A 16,827-nucleotide genomic window follows, 5' to 3' on the forward strand; every position below is an offset into this window, starting at 1 on the left:
CCCCCCCCCCCCCCCCCCCCCCCCCCGCCTTCCCCAACCCTTACAGGGCCTGCTGGATCAGGTGCGACCATTTCAGGACTCTAGCCACCTCTCCTTTGGAGACTTGGCCTCAGAAAGGGGGCAGGATCCCCTCCAGTCCTACCCAGTGCCCTGCGGAGCACAGAATGGGGTCCGTGGGAGCCAGGAGGCTGGGTCACCCTAGGATCTCGGCAGGCAGCAGCTGGAGAAGAGGACGGTCATATCCCACCCCCACTGTCCAGAGGGAGACTTGGGTGTTCTGAAGGAGTCACAGCTTCTTGAGGTCCTGTACTGCCTAAGAGCTGGGTGGGGGTCTAAGGTGCATCCTCGTTCTCAGCCGGCCTCTGCTCCCATGGTGGGGTCAAATGGACTGACTGTGCTGTTCGGTGCTGTTTGATGTTCTGGAGTTTTCTCCGCTGCTCTCTCCTCACCTTCTTCCTCCAGGGTCTGAGATGAGTCTAATTAGCTGCTAATTGCTCACTCCCTGGGTATCACCTCGCTTAATTTTTCTCGGGGTGGCATTAACCACCTTCTACAGTCACCTTATTTATTCGTTTGTGTATCTGCTTATTATCTCTCCTCTTCCCAAAGAGTGGCAGCCTCACGGACGGCAAGGACCGTGCCCATCTTGTTCAGGGCCCTCTCCCTGCCCTGAGAGAGGTGCTCCGTAAATACACGATGGATGTCTGGGGCTGCCCCGCACTGTAGCCTCCCGTCACAGGGGCCCGTGATGTGGGCTGACAGAGCCCCGAGGAGTCGTGACTTTGCCCTCTTGTGTCTCTGGAGGCCTTGCTGCTCAGCCTGCTAAGTGCTGGGGGAGCGGCCCAGGGCCGCGGGCTTGCTGATGGACGAGGAAAAGCACGCGTCTGGAGAGGGTGGGATTATTTGCCTGACACCCAAGGACCAGGAGTGGAGGACATGGAGGTAGCCGCTGCTGCCATGGACTCCCTCCCCAGGGGACTGAAGTGTGCTGGGGAGGGTCACCCATTCCCCGTGTGACCTGGGCTACAGCTCTTAACCCCCCTGACCGCAGTTTCTTTGTCTGGAAAATGGCGCTCCTTACCAGGAGCACTCCCTGCTGCTTTCTTCATGGGGTTCTTCAGGCAGCTTTGAAAGGGCTTGTAACCTAAAGAGGGCTGCGAGTCCTTTTCCACCAGTGGCTTTGGGCCCCATGTTCCGTTCACTGTAGTGCTGCCCGGTTGTCACTCAGCAAATATTTATTGAGCAGGTCGTCTGGGCCAGGGACAGCACTGAAGCCAGGGCACCGACATGGAGCTCAGAGTGGAATGGGGGACAGAGAGAGGCTGCCAATGACGAGGCGGCAGCAGGATTTCACATAGTTGGGGCGGGGTGGGTGAGGCGCTCGGTGAGGCGTCAGGGAGGCCATGACATTCGAGTAGACATGCTAATCCATGGCAGTGGTCTCTGGTTCATGGCTGTATCCCGGCTGTGCCTGATGCCCAGCAGGTGTTCCGTGGATATTTTTGAATGAATGAAAGAGGGAGGGTGCCCTAGACAGAGGAGACAGCACAAGCAAAGGCCCTGAGGTAGGAACATGCTTAGTGTATTCTAAGAGCGCTCTTTCTCCACTGGTGGCTCTTGTATCTTGCTGGGAGCTGGGGTCTTCTGGCTTGCAAGCTGTGCCTGGCTGGCCGCTCCCCGGGATGCAGGAGAGAGCATGCTCAGCTCCCCTCAGATGATGCCATCTGACCCCTCCCTCCTTTTGGGCCGCAGCCATCTTTCCAAGTCACCCTTGTGGCCCCTCGGGGTGGGGTGTGCTTTGCACCATGAATGCAAGGATCTCAGCTGCCTGGTGTCGCTCTCTGGTTTGCCATGGACTAGCCGGATGACCTTGGGTACTGTATTAGTTTTCTAGGGCTGCTGTAACAAAGGACCCCAAACTGGGCAGCTCATAGCACAGAAATATCTTCGGTTTTGGAGGCCAGAAGGCCAAATTCAAGGTGTTGGCAGGGCCGTGCTCCACTAAAGGCTGAAGGGGAGGGCGCTTTCTTGCCTGTTCCAGCTCCTGGGAGCTGTGGTAGCATCACTCATTCCTCTCTCTGCCTCCTTCCCTTGGTGCCTCATAAGGACACCAGTCATATTGGATTAAGAGCCCCTCCTCCTCCCGTCTGGCCTCATCTTAGCTAATTACATCTGCAGCCACTGTCTTTCCAGAAAAGTTCCCATTCTGAGGCACCGAGGAGTTAGGATTTCAACTTAGTTTTTAGGGGAACATAATTCAACCGCTAACAGGCAGTTTCCATAACTTCTCTGTGCCTCAGTTGTCCTATGTGTAAAATGGGGTACTAGTGAGAGGGGCCGTGTCCTGGGACTGCAAGAAGACCACAGTGGGATGCCGTAAGCCTCAGGACAGGACCAGGCACCCTCAGCCTGCACTACTGTTTCCTTCTCAGGGAGGACCCAGAGCCCAGGAGCGGATGGTGGTGCCCTTGACCAGAAGGGCTCACTGGGGAGGGCTGGGCCTGGGGTAGCACCTGCCGTCTGGCTCAGAGAGGCCTATCCCCACTATCAGGCTGAGGGCTGTCTGGCTGAGGGCAGCCCTTCAGTGTGGCAGGGTGTGGGCTGGGCAGCAAGAAAGCCACCGAACTAAAGGACACTGTCAAGGAAAAGTGGGGGAGATCCCCGCGTGCTGAGGGGTGTGAGCAACGGTGTCTCGCCACCCTGCAGGAACCCGTGTGGGGACTTGGACCTGGGTGAGCCCAGGTGACTTTCAGGGTAAATCAGCCCAGAGATTCTGGGGGGGGGGGGGGGTTGGGGCAGAGCTTGCGACCAAGGCCCAGAGCAGCCCAGGGAAGACTGAGGGCTATGTGTAGACTCCTCAAGACCAGAAGGAGCCCCAGCCCTTCACAGGCAGGGAAACTGAGGCACAGAGAGGGCAAGGAACTTGCAAGAGTTGACACACTTTTGGGGAGCCCCCGTTTCAGTCTCTCCGTGGTAGTCCCTGGCTGAGCATGGGCACCCCAGGGGAGAAGGAAGGGCCCAGGGCTGCTCCCGTGCCTGAGGCAGCCCCTTCGAATGAAGCCAGGTGGGAATGACTTCGGCTGGTGGCCACCATCACCACGCCCTCTGTCCTCCATTAGCTTGGTTTAGCCTCCGAGCTCGGCCCTGCCGACTCCCAAGGTCCCTGAAGTACCCTGTGCACCCCAAGGTGCATCCACACCCGTCCCCTGTCACGCTTCCTGGGAGGCGGGAGGGGAGCCCGTCCCTTGCCTCGCTTGGTGGAAGAAGGAGCTGAGGCCTAGGAGGAAGGAGGTGGCGGGTGGCAGAAGCAGGACTTAACCCAGCGCCTGGACTCCCGGAGGGGGTGGGGAGGAGCATGGAGGCACCTGGCAGCCTGCTGTGCCCACTTGGGAGCCATAGGCTGGTGAGACGGGCCAAGGCCCTTGGACCAAGGTTGAGCTGAAGCAGGGAGGCCCCCTTCCCCAGGGGCCAGAGCTTGGTGATTGGCGGGAGTGGGGGGAGGCTGCAGTCGGGGTGTGATCTGGTGGAGGCTGGGGGCTAGGGGGCATCAAACCCCTGCTGCAGCTCCCTCTCGGTGCTGTCTGCGGCTATATTTAGCCCTGTAATGGCCGAGCTGCCGCCTGTCGGGAGTGCCATGCCTTCGCGGAGGTAGAGAAGTGATTGGTGTTGAGATGCGCCCGCCACCTGGGCGAGAGCCCGGCACACTCTCTGGGGGCCGTGTGCCGGCTGGGGGGAGCGGTGCAGCCCCAGGCTTGCAGGGAGGGCCCAGGGGTGTGAGCGGCTCGGGGCTGGACTCCCCGTTCCCCGCAGAACCGGGGCTGTGGCTGGGGTTGGTGTGTGCCTGGAAGAGGGGACCAGACCTGCCTGGAGCCTTTCAGCTGGGAGATTCAGACACAACTCATGATTCTGAGATCCCGGAACTGGCCCGTCGGGCATGCTGAGAACCTATGGTCCCCTTCCCCTTTTCTCACTTTCAGGAAAGGACAGCGACATTTCCTAAGCCAGTGGTGACAGTGTCAGTGCTTCCTGCCCAGGACCAGGGTCTCAGGAGGGGCTTTGTGGAGGACTCCCTGAGTTTTTGGTTTTACAACATTTCACTGAAGTATAAAAATGTCCAGAAATGGAGCGGATGTCCCATGTGTACAACTCAGGGACAGGCCTCCAACCAAAGCATCCATCAGCAGCACCTGGGACCCAGGAATGGAAACATGACCATCTCCAGGGCACCCCCTCCTGTGCGCCCCCCTCCCCCCGCCCTGTTTGGTCACAAGCACCCATTCCCTCACCTGTCCCACCACTCTTCTGACTCCCAACAGCATAGACCTGTTTTTGCCTGTTTCGTTCCCTATAAAGGAAATCAGACAGGACCGGGTACTCCTTTCGTCTGGCTCTGTTTGTCCGGCCCCATGGTATAATCCACGGTGTGGGGGGGCCCGTTTCCTTAGCTCTCCTCCCGATGATGGGCGTTCGGGGTGTATCCAGTTGGGGATCCTAGGAATAGTGCTGCTGTGAGAGTCCTTGTCGGGGGGCCTTTGGCAAACACATGCATGATGTTTCTGCTGGGCATTGCTGGGTCATCACGGGATGTGTCTGTTTACCTTCTGGAGACCCTGCTGTACATTCCTCCAAGGGGGTTGTAGCAGTCCACACTCCCCCACCCCCGGCAGCCTCATCTCCCTCTTGGTATGGTCAGCCTAGGGGTAGTGGTTGGGTGTGAGGGGGACACCGTGGTATCACGGTTTTGCTGAGCTGAGTTTGAAGAATGAAAAAGCCAAGTGAATTAGGGGGAAGGGCACTCCCGGCAGATGGAACAGCATATGCAAAATGACCGAGGCACGCAGACATCCAGCCAGAACTCGATGTCGTGGCCAGTGTAGCTGGAGCCAGGAGTGTAAACGCTTTGTCAGGGAGCTTGGGTGTTGTACTGAGAACAGCCTGGAGCCCCAGAGAGGTTTTTCTCATCTTGAGCCAGCCCCTACAGTGTGTCAGGCCCTTTTTAAAAAATTTTATTTATTTATTTGACAGAGAAAGAGATCACAAGTAGGCAGAGAGGCAGGCAGACAGAGAGGGGGAAGCAGGCTCCCTGCTGAGCAGAGAACCCGATGTGGGGCTCGATCCCAGGACCCTGGGATCATGAAGTGAGCTGAAGTCAGAGGCTTAATCCACTGGGCCACCCAGGTGCCCTGTGTCACTTTTGTACTTTCTAGTTGATGGGTAAGAAAAACTAAGATCCAGAAGAACCAAAGGGCTTATCTGAAGTCATCTTAGCAGAGGCTCTGGGATGCAGACCCTTCCATGCCTCAGTTTGCTCATCTGGAGAATGGGAGCGGTGCTAACACCTCGCTCAAGGATGTCGTGGAGCTGTGGACGACAGTATGTGGACCACACTATGCTCCACACAGGGCTGGGACAGGTGTGATTATTACTCTCAGTTTATCACTACTTCCCATCAGTGCAGCCGGACCTGCCTCCTCTCTACCCTTCCAGCAGGCAGAGTGGGAGTAGGCCCCCCTAGCTCCTACATTCAGGAAGGGCTGACCCAGAACTCTAGCCCCAGCACCCTGTTTTCCTGCCCCATGTGGGTCTCCTGCAGGCTGAAGTTTGTGGTGATGGTTAATTTTATGTGTCACCTTGGTGAGAATGTAGGTATTTTTAAGATGTGATTAACATTTAAAGCAGTAGATTTTTATTAAAGCAGATTATCCTCCATGATGTGGGTGGGCCTCATCCAATCAATTGAAGGCCTTTTATAAAAGCAAAGATCTTCTCCAAGAAGAAGGAATTCAGCGCCAAGACTACAACATAGAGGGACACCCAGCTGGCAGCTATCTCTGTTGGGAGAGCGTGCGGCTCCTGATCTTGGGTCGTGAGTTCGAGCCCCACGGCGGGGGTAGACTTTATCTTAAAAATAGATCTATCCCACAACGTGGAAGTCTTGTCTAGTTTCCACCCTGCCTGGCCTGCCCTGTGGATTTTGGACTCAAGACTGCCAGTGTCACCTCTGACTGACCTGAATTTCCAGCTTTCCGACTTGTCTTACAGATTTAGAATTTGCAGCCCCCACAACTGCACGAGCCAATTCTTTAAAAGAAACCTCTTTCTCTATATATAGCTATCCTGTTGGTTCTGTTTTCTCTGGGGAAGCCTTATACAGTTGCCATTTGTATTCTTGGATCGTCTCGTCTAGGAAATGGGTTGAAGGAGGCCACTTAGATCTGGACACAGTCAAGACACAATCCGACCCCAGAAATTCAGCTAGTGAAGCCATCAGGACCAGCCAGCAGCGACCAGGCATCTGGTAAACCGAGGGTTCTGGCCAATAGTGTTACCCTCTAGATGGGACATGGCAAACTCAGAGATCTGCGGAGACCTGGCCGGGAGCAGTCCTGGTAGGACCACCAAGTAGGACATGGGCTTAATTACACCGAGGGCAGGCCCACCTAGAGCGCTCCCCCAACCCCCGCCCCGGGACGTGGCCAGCCATGAGGTGGTCATATTGCAAGCTTGGATCCAGGAGCCTGGTGTTCGAAGTGTGGTCTCAGAGGGGGCAGCCTCAGCATCCTGGGGGCTGGCAGGAAACGCAGACCTGGAGGTCCCTCCCCAGACCTGCTGAATCAGAATCTGCATTTTCATGCGATGCCCCACCTAGCTACCCCACGGGCCCCGTGTATACTTTAGCCCACCGCAGAATCACCGGGAGGGCTTGTTAAAACACAGGTTGCTAAGTGCCACTCTAGGGATTCTGACCGAGCAGGTCTGGTGGGGCCCAGGATGGTGCATTTCTGACAAGCCCCCGGGGAGACGCTGAGGACCCAGGGACACACATGGAGCCTGGGGCCACCACCGCTGGAGCCTCTGCTATCAATGATCAGACCCCACGGAGCAGGCTTCGCTGCATGGCTGAGAACCCCAAGGCACCATGTGGGGCCTGAAGCCGTTACCTGCTCCCTGGCCCCACCATCCACCACCCTGCCTGCCACTGGCATCCCAGCACCGTGCCTTCCGGTTGAGAAGGGGAACCTAGAGCCGTATTTCTCAACCAGTTTTAACTCTCAGGCCCCTTTGACATAATCTGTACACTTGCAGGTCTCCCGAGGTTTCCGGTCTGCACCACCTGCCCCCAGCCATCAAGGATTGCTGGTAAATAGCACCAGCGATGAGCTGTCATTCTAAGCGCTTCCCTTCGTGCACTCGCTGTCATCATTTCATAGATAGAGGGGGAAACAGAGACCAGAGACATTGAGTAACTTGCCCAGGGACGCGCGGCAGGTAAATAGCAGAGCCAGGGATTCAAAGTCCGGTGTCCTGAGTCCAGAGTCTGTGCTCCTCACTGTCACCAGTAGCGATCAGAGGACTGAGTCCCCTTCCTTGTTCCTGCCACTGGCCAGACTTCATAGAGCATTACTTGCCATAGTGAGCACGGAAAACAGCGTTTCTTTCTTTCATCTTCTAAATATCAAGGTGAACATGCTTTTTCAAGGGGCACGTTGCTGACCTGCACCTGAAGTCCCAATAGGTGGTCCCCTGGTTACATTTGGCCCATGCTGTCCTCGAACTGAGAATCCCCAGAGTGAGGGCTGCTTCCTCCTGTGGCACCTCATCCCCACCCTTCGTCTTCCATCCCCTTTTTTCCCCAGCCGGCTCCCCCTTTCTCTGGCTTGGCCGTCTACCTCCGCAGCCCCACTGCCCCCCTCCCTGTGGCTGACGCTCTTGGTGTCTCCCCGGCACTGCGTGTCTCTGAGTTAGGACCCCTCCTTGCCTCGGTGTCCCTTCCCTCGTGAGTGGGGTGTGCAGCCCGGCTCCTGGGTCCTGAGCCGCTAGGGCCGATAGTGGGCGGAAGGATGGAGTTAGGCAAGCAGGCCTTTGGCCTTGACATCATCCTTCCCTGTTTTAGAGAAACCACTGCCCCTTCTGGGTGAGGCCCTCTCCTGCTGGTCTCTTAAAGCAATCATGAGGGTCTACAGTTTGTGACGTGTGCCAGGAAGACGTGGTTGTGATTTTTCTGATATTAAAGAGTCTGCCTAGTGAGTTCTCTCCCTCCCTTGTTGGTACATACTTATTCAGTACTCATTATGTGTGCTTGCTGCCTGACGTGCTGGGGAAGCAGTAGTAATCCCTCCTTCCTGGACATTACATTCTAGTGGGGGGTGCAGACAGACAATACACAGACAGGTAGACAAGTAAAGTGAGTGTACATTGCAGTGATCTATAAAGGGAACTGCAGGTACCGGGCCGAGACAGAAATCACATTAGCTCGGGCGACCAGAAAAGGCCTCTGACTTCTAAGACCCATCTTGTGAAGAGCAATTCTGGCAGAGTGGATAGCAAGTGCAAAGGCCCTGAGGCAGGAGAGAGGTTGGCGTGTTTACAGAGCCAGAGGAGGCCCCTGTAGCTGGGACAGTCAGGGGGAGGGGGAAGGTGGCACGAGATGGGGTAGAAGCCTGGGAAGAACTGGGGTTTTGTATGGCCTGGGAGGGGAAGCCACTGGAAGATTTTCAGGTAGAAGTGCGGTAGCATCTGCTTTCCACGCGTAGAGACTCTCTCTGGCTCTGGGTTGCTCAGGGAGATCTGGCTGGGCCAATGCAGTGGAAGTGGGGCGATGAGGACATTGCTCTGCATCCTGGAGGTGGAATCTGCAGCAGGTGTGGGATAGATGGGGGGCGAAGGAAAGACCAAGATCAAGAATGATGGGTTCCTAGGTTTCTGGCTACAACCCTAATGTTCTAGACCCGTGGTTCAGCACAGTTTCCAGATCCTGTCCTGTCCTGCCTGAAGGGCAGGATGCATTTAGGAGCTGGGGCCAGGGGACCCTGGGGGGGCGCTGGGGAGGTGCTGAAGCTTCTGTGTCTCCTTCATTACTCCTCATCGCTGCCCATCAGGGAGTGTTTGTGGAGGAATGAATGGGAATTCCCAAGCCCTGCCCTCTCTTTGCCTCATCTGTAAGAGGGACTGACTACTGGTTTCATATCCCCGCCTTCCAGCTCCTTCCCTGGGGATGTGGTCACCCTGGAAGGCCTGTGTCCACCTGGGCCAAGAGTCAGGACTACCTGCAAATGGGCCCTGGTTCCCCAGGCTCCCCAGGCAGCCCGTAACCTCAAATTACCTGTGGGGCGGGGGCTACATTAAGGAGGTTTCCACTTGGCCCAGATGCGCATGGCAGGCCCAACCCTCCTTTAATGACACCTTGTCCGTCTGCCCTCCTGCTGGAGTAGGAGGGGAGCCCCCCCCACCCCCCGCCCCGGCAGAAGCTGTGATTTCTTTTTCCGTTGCGTCAGGCCTCAGGGTCCGGCCCGCCTGCCCGCTGCCGGGCTGGCACAGAGGGGCTCCCTCTGACCCTTGCCTGCCCCAACTCCGGACATCATGTGCTCCCCATTTCGGGGATCCAGAAGCTTCCAGCCAGAGGGTGAGTTGGGGATGGGGGACCTGCCAGCTCCCGGCCTGGGGGAGAAGCACCCTTCCCCTTCCCACCTCTTGCCCACTCTAGCTAGGGCCTCCCGGCTAAGGCTAAAGCAGGTGAAGTCACCATGGGCTCTAAGAACTCGGCCCAGCCTAAACCTCCCCTGGGACCTGGCCTTTCGGGCCATGCCCTCAACCAGGCCAGAGCCAGCATGGGGTAGGAGGACAGCATGGTGACACTGGAGTGATGATGGTGCCTTGGACGTGGGGGAGGGCAGGGGAGAAACAGCCCCAAGGCGTTCATACACGTGTGTGCCTTTGCCCCTATTTGTCTGGGGCACGCGTAGACACGTGTATGTGACCATACGCGTGTGTGCATGCACAGGGGGGTCCCTGACACGCCTCAGGATGAAAGCAGATGCCTCTGACTTGGCAGCGGGGGGAATGGGGTGTGAAGGGGGCCCGTCAGGTGGAGAGGAGGCAGGTCAGCAGGAACCCACCCCATCAGGGATGACCCCAGAGGTGGAGACAGTGTGACTCCAGAGGAACTAGGGTTCCCTTTGCCTGGGCTGACTCCCCTTCGTTCCCGCCCTAGGTCTGAGTTCCTCACCATGCTCGGCCATCCCCCAGCCCTGCCTGGAAGGCCACCGATGGGCCTGGGGGGGCCTGGAGACCCAGCTCATACCCTGCCTCTGTGGCTTCCTAGCCCTGAGACCTTGGGCAGCTGATTTCTACTCTCTGGGCCCGTTTCCTCCTCTGCAGAATGGGGGTGACTGTGGGAGGCCATGCCACCTCCAGGTGGTTGCCAACACACATGGGCGATCCCTCCGCCACATGGTGAGGTCCATTTTGGACGTCCCTGTCCCCTCCCTTTCCCTCCCCTCAACCCCTCCTCCGGACTGGGTTGAGGATTTGCTCACCCCTGCACCACGGGGAGGGCCACCCAGCTGCACATAGGGAGAGTGAGTGCAGTTTCCCCAGCCCTTCCAGTGGAAACTAATTTTTACAGGACAGGAATAAACCCCGCGGGCAAATTGCAGTGCTGTCCTGATGCTCTGGGCTCGCGTGACAATGATGAGGTTGTAGGACAGACGGTGGGAGGGAGGGGGTGACGGCTGACTCTGTCACTGACCCGAATCCTCCCCCGTCAGGCGCGCCCTGGGGTGCGCTGTGTCTGGAGAGGAACAGGGGCCTCTGACGCCCTCCCCACGCTCGCTTAGGCCTCCTGTGCACTGGGGCCTCTGTGTGCCGGCCAGAGGCGGGCGGGCATTCAGGATGTGGGCTGCGGCCGGGGTCAGAGGGAGAAGGCCCAGCCCAGCTGGCCCGCTGCAGCTTGGTCATTCCCGCCTGGCTGACAGCCACCTCCCCACCAGTCTCCCTGCTTCCTCTCCGCAGGAACGTCTCCTCCTCACGGGGGCTAGAGTCAGCCATTCCAGACACTAATCAGATCATGTCACTTCCCTGCTTCAGACCCTCCCGAGACTTCCATCACTTTCAGAATTAAGCCCCTCCTGCCCCCTCTGCCCCCCCAGGACTTGGCTGCTCTCCACTGTCAGCTGGACTGTGAATGCTGAGGCTGTGCTAGGCGGCCTTCTTCCCGTAGGATCCCAGTCCCTGTCCGGGGCCTGGGACCTAGTAGATGCTTAGTAAATATTCTAGAGTGAATGACGATTAGCAGAGGGCGGGTTCAGTTTGTAATCAGCGCTCAGAAGCTCAGTAAGTTGGATCCGCGTCCCCTGCTCACGGGCAGGGCAGGGCTGGTCACCCGCTCAGTAGTGAGGGGTGACATGTCAGTCAAGGAGCTGGAACCTGACCTTTGTGGGTGAGTGGGGGCTAGACTCATCCACACAGTAACAGAGCCTGTGGGAACTACACACGAGCTGTTGGAAATAAGACCCAAGCACTGGGGTCTGGGGAGGGCTATGTCGTGATGTCTCATGGGCAGATGAGGAAACTGAGGTACAGAGGGCTTGTCCAGGAGGCCTTGTTATGGGTAGAGCCCAGAGCTCCTTTCCTCTGCCCCCTGAGATGGGTTTCTCTGTACTTGCTCCAGATAAACTTGGAGAGTAACAGAACTGCTTTAAAGTAAGCACATGCCAGTAATTAGCTGTGACAGTGGAAGGGGTACAGAAGGGCTCTGTACATGGAATTTGGGGGAAGTCATGTGCGAGTGAAAGAGTAAATTCTGTCTTGAGGATAAAGACCAACTCAGGCAGAATCTGAGGAATGTGGAGGGTCTGTCCGTTCACTGATTTATACGCTCATCTTTTTGATTCAACACACATACACTCAGTGCATCCTTGTGCATCAGTCACTGTGCTCGCTAATGCCCGGGATACATAAGATGAATAAGACTGCAATGAACAAAGTCAGATTTCAGATAAATTATCAGGAGTGAGCTTCCTAGGGGCCAAAGCAAAGAGGGAAACCCAAGCTATCAGAGGCTCCACTGTAGCCACAAGATGCCAAAATGTTAATTGCTCAGGAGAAGCCTAGGTTTTCCCAGCAAAACGAACGTCTTACATGTGCGTGTTCACTGTGATCTGTCGCTAATCTGACGGGTGACTTGGCCTTGTGTGTGTCTCACACGTAAAGATTGACCGACGCAGATAATAACTTCAAACTAAACCTGCCCACCAGAGGCTCATTTTTCTTCATTCTCCTTTGGTCAAGCTTTTGCCTTTGTCCTCCCTCCATAAACACACCTGTCCTCCCATCTCCCTACCCCCATCCTGAAGGTCAGAGGGTGACACCGCCTCAGGATGGAGTGGTCCAGCAGATGGCTGTACCCTCGCTGATCCCCACTTCTATCGCCCTAGACTGCCAGGAACTGCTGCCACCGCCACCAGACCCCATGGCCTACATCCCTAGTGGGGGTGCCCCGGCAGCTGGGGCGGCCCCCGTGGGCTCCCAGTATTGCGTGTGCAAGGTGGAACTGTCAGTGAGTGGCCAGAACCTGCTGGACCGGGACGTGACCTCCAAGTCTGACCCCTTCTGTGTCCTCTTTACAGAGAGTGATGGCAGGTGGATTGAGGTGAGGCCCCTCCATGTGCTTCTGGGGTAGGTGGAGGGTGGCTGGGTTGCTGGGGAGGAACTCCCACTGGATCCTGGGACCTGGAAGGTAGTTGGAGGGTGGCCAAGGGATTACTTAGAAGATTGTTGCTTTTAAAATTGAATTTTAGAGGAGCGCCTGGCTGGCTCAGTCAGTAGAGCAGGCGATTCTTGATCTCAGGGTTGTGAGTTTGAGCCCCGCTTGGGGGTGTAGAGATTATTTAAATAAATAAAATTTTATTTGTTTGTTTTTAAAGATTTTACTTATTTACTTGTCAGAGAGAGAGAGTGCAAGTGAGCACAAGCAGGGGGAGTAGCAGGCAGCGGGAGAAGCAGTCTCCCCACTGAGCAGAGAGCCTGATGTGAGGCTCAATCCCAGGACCCCAGCATGACGACCTGAGCCGAAGGCAGATGCCCAACTGACTGAGCCACCTAGGTGTCCCTAAATAAATAAAATTTAAAAATAAATAAATAAAATGTATGGATGTTACTACTTAAAATGATATTTGTGTTTAAGTTGTGATAATTCGGAGAGTTATATTTATACTTTTATTGTTTTATATTGGAATATTTTTAATTAATATAATAATTATAGTTAAAATCTTAGAGTTTTATAAAAATGCCTTCTTCCTTTTTTTTTTTTAAGATTTTATTTATTTATTTGACAGACAGAGATCACAAGTAGGCAGAGAGGCAGGCAGAGAGAGAGGAAGAAGCAGGCTCCCTGCTGAGCAGAGAGCCCTATGTGGGGCTTGATCCCAGGAGCCTGAGATCATGACCTGAGCCAAAGGCAGAGGCTTAACCCACTGAGCCACCCAGGTGCCCTGCCTGCTTCCATTTTTATATTATTTTATTATTTTTTAAAGATTTTATTTATTTATTTGACAGAGAGAGATCACAAGTTGGGCAGAGAGCTGAGCAGGGAGCCTGATGTGCTCAATCCCAGGACCCTGGGATCATGACCTGAGCCGAAGGCAGAGGCTCAACCCACTGAGCCACCCAGGCACCCAGCCCGCTTCCATTTTTAAAATAACTTTCCACATTTACTCCTAAATGAACGCACAGTCAGTGAGGAGCTGACAGAGAAATGGGGAATTCAGGTCCCAGAGCTGGAGCCTGACCCAGGTCTGTCATTCCCTGCTGTGTGGTATTGGGCAAGTGGCTGTCCCTCTCTGAGCCTGTCTCCTCATCTGTGAAATGAGGTGTTTTTTTCTTCCCCTGCTTACCTTGCAGAGCCCCAGAACTAGGCAGGTGGATGGTACCAAGGACTTCTGAGCTGCAAGACCTTGGCCCGAGGGCTGGGGAAAGATGCATCTTGAAGACGGATTTTGAGAAATCCAAACCATTAACACTTTCAAGTCCTAAAAGTTGCTTTGTTTTTCCTTTTAAAAGGGGTCTGTGTTCATTGTAGTAGATTTAGAAAAGACAGACCTAAAGAAAGCAGAACAGTGGGAAACCTGCATGTCAGAGAGAACTGGTCAGCGGTTTGGTGTCTAGCCTCCGAGGTAGTTTTATGCGTGTGTAAAATTTCCAGAATATGTATCTGTGTTTAATAGTTCTTCAACTGAGCCACAGTTAGGCATCCCACCAAGCAAACTGTGGCTTACAGGAAGTATCCACAGGTGTTGGCTCCTTATGATGCCAAGGAAACGGTGCTGAGGTTGTTGACCCATTTTACAGAGGGACATCTCAGGCCCGGAATGGCACCCAGTGCATTGGTAGCGCAGCCAGAAGTGGGAAGGGGTGGAGGACTGAAGCCAAGTGCCTGGGACATTCTGGTCCCCTCTGCCAGGTCTCTGGAGCTCCCCCCACCCCTCAGGGAATGGTGTCCCCCCCCACTACACCCCACCCCTGGACAATCCCTCTCTCACCCAGGCTGGCTGCCCTTGCTAAAAATAGCCCAGGGCCAAGACCTCTTCCATCCCTGCTGCTCCAGCCCTCGGAAATGGACAGGGTGGGAGGAAAAATCAACATAGCCCGGGCCCCAAAATAGACCATCACCCGGACTCTGCGGTTTGGGGCCTCCCTGTAGAGAGGCCGGGAGGCGGGGTTCCTGTCCCAGCCCCACCACTGACCCACAGGACAAGGCCCTGCCTTTACCCAGTAGATGGGGGGTATTGGGCTGTGCAATGCCCAGGTCCCCTCCTTCTGTCTCTTCTGCCTCTCAGTTTCCTTGTAAGATGTGGCTTAAAAAAAAAAAAGGGTTCTTCCAAGATAAAAAGGATGGAAACCACTGAGAGTTAAACCCCATTGTTTTACAGAACTGGAAACTGATGGCCTGAGGGGAAAAGTGGCTTATTGTCTGTCACTTAACCCTGGCAGACACATGCCTAGAGCTCTTCCCCCAGTACCTGGTATGGTGCCAGGGCCAAAGAGTTCAGAGTGTCAGTGTTAGAGTCAGACCTGGGTTCAAATCTTGATACTACGCCTTTAGCTGTTCAACCCTGGGTAAGTCCCTTAACCTCTCTGTGCATCAGTGTCCTCTTCCGTGAGCTGGGAGTAGTACCTGGCCATGCCTAGTGTTCAGCCAGTTTGCAGAACGATTCCGGGGAGCCTGGGAAGGCTCGAACCAGCTGCCTGACTCTGGCTTCTGTTTCCCTGCCCCTCTGCCAGTATGACAGGACGGAAACCGCCATCAACAACCTCAACCCCGCGTTCTCCAAGAAGTTCGTCCTCGACTACCACTTTGAGGAGGTGCAGAAGCTCAAGTTCGCCCTGTTCGACCAGGACAAGTCCAGCACACAGCTGGACGAGCATGATTTCCTGGGCCAGTTCTCCTGCAGCCTGGGCACGGTGAGCTGGGGGGGGCCAAGGGCAAGGCAGTCCCCACCCCCGACATCACGCTGCTCCTAAGGCCAGGGCAGTCCCTTGGAGCGAGTCTCCCCTGCCGCCTGCTTTCCCTAGCCCCATCTTCCTGGATGGCTTCCAAGGAGGCCCTGGAAATGCAGCCAGCCCTGGGGGCCTGCAGGTACCAAAGGGGGTCAGTGGCCTCGTGATTTGGGGCCAGGCTGAAAGAGTTCTCATCAGAAAACACAGCACCCTGCCAGCCAGCTGTTGCCGCACGGGAATGGGGACCCCGCGTGGCCAGAACTAAAGGTTCTTTTTTTTTTTTTTTTTCTTTTTTAAAAGATTTTATTTTTTTATGTGAGAGACAGAGAAAAAGCAGAGCAGGAGTGAGAGAGCACGAGCAAGGCCAGGGGCAGAGAGAGAAGCAGATTCCCCACCGAGCAGGGAGCCGGACGTGGGGCTTGATCCCAGGACCCTGGGATCATGACCTGGACCAAAGGCAGATGCTGAAGTGCTGGGCCAGGCGCCCGGAACTTGTGATTCTTAGAAATAGATCAGATGTCAGATGGAACATCTGCCTGGCAACAAAGGCAGCCACAGGAGTCCGTTTTGGTGGCTGGCTTACTGTGTGAACTCGGGCAACTTCCTGTCCCTCTGGGGGCACCACACTCCCCCGATCCTGCTGCCCCACTGCGTTCTTGGTGAGCATATGGAGTCGGGGGGTTGTGGGGCTAGGAGCCCCTCGTACTAACCATCCTGATGGCTGTGTGTCCTTGGGCGAGCCCCACGCCCCTGAATGTTACTTGGGGCTGATGATGACCACCTAGCTATGGGGCTGGTGGGGGAAGTGGGCACACTGAAACGGCCCGGACCTTCCAGGAGAGGGGATGGAACAAGCCAGGGCTGACCACTGTGAGAGAAACAGAGGGTGTCCCTGGGCTTTCCTGCCGGGGGTCCCCACTCTCCAGGGGTAACAGGGAAGGGGGGATGCTGCAGGGTGAGTCGGCTTCCCTGATACCCTCGCAGCCACCCCTCACCTGGAGAGAGGAGCAGGTGGCCAGGGCCTGGGGAGAGCTGCAGTTTGGGAGGCAGGGGCGCGGGGGGGAGGGCTCTGGACGGGATTGGAGTTGGGGGGAGGGCTCTGGATTAGAGCAAAGGCCCCAAGGAGCTTCACATGTGCCAATCCACAGTCCAGCCTTTCTCAGCTCCTGGTCTTCCGGCACCCTTGGGCACCGCCAGGGGCTGCATCCACAGGGCAGGGGAGCCAGCGATGGGCAATGAAGGCATAGAGCAGGTAGTCAAGGGCGAGTGTGGCCTGGGGAGGAAAACCAGCATGGGGGGTGGGGGGCATGGGAACGTGCAGGGAGAAGCACAAACACTGGCATCCCCCGCTCCCCCGCCAGAAGCTGAGAACCAGGGTGGCCTCTGGAGAGTGCGGGAATGGGGTGTACAGAGACGGTGGAGGACCGCTCAACACTGTGTTCTGCTTTCCCCTGTCTATGCGGTCTTGCTGGCTGAGCACTGTGTGAATGTCTTCCATACATGGAGCATGAAAATCTAAGGGGAGTCAGGATGTGACCTCCATCAGGAATT

The 16,827-nt window shown here is 55.9% G+C and overlaps 1 protein-coding gene across 3 annotated transcripts in view; it reads left to right on the forward strand.

The window, feature by feature from the left end:
- Positions 1–16,827, forward strand: part of CPNE2 (copine 2) — a 44,486-nt gene that overhangs the window by 2,321 nt on the left and 25,338 nt on the right. For all 3 annotated transcript variants that reach the window (XM_059383873.1, XM_059383875.1, XM_059383876.1), the window contains exons 2-3: positions 12,216–12,430; positions 15,061–15,240. In XM_059383873.1, coding sequence (XP_059239856.1) covers positions 12,251–12,430; positions 15,061–15,240 — 360 coding nt within the window. In that variant the 5' untranslated portion in view covers positions 12,216–12,250. The remainder of the gene's footprint in view (positions 1–12,215; positions 12,431–15,060; positions 15,241–16,827) is intronic.

Source organism: Mustela nigripes, chromosome 17 (genome assembly GCF_022355385.1).
Source record: "Mustela nigripes isolate SB6536 chromosome 17, MUSNIG.SB6536, whole genome shotgun sequence".
Lineage (NCBI taxonomy): Eukaryota > Metazoa > Chordata > Mammalia > Carnivora > Mustelidae > Mustela > Mustela nigripes.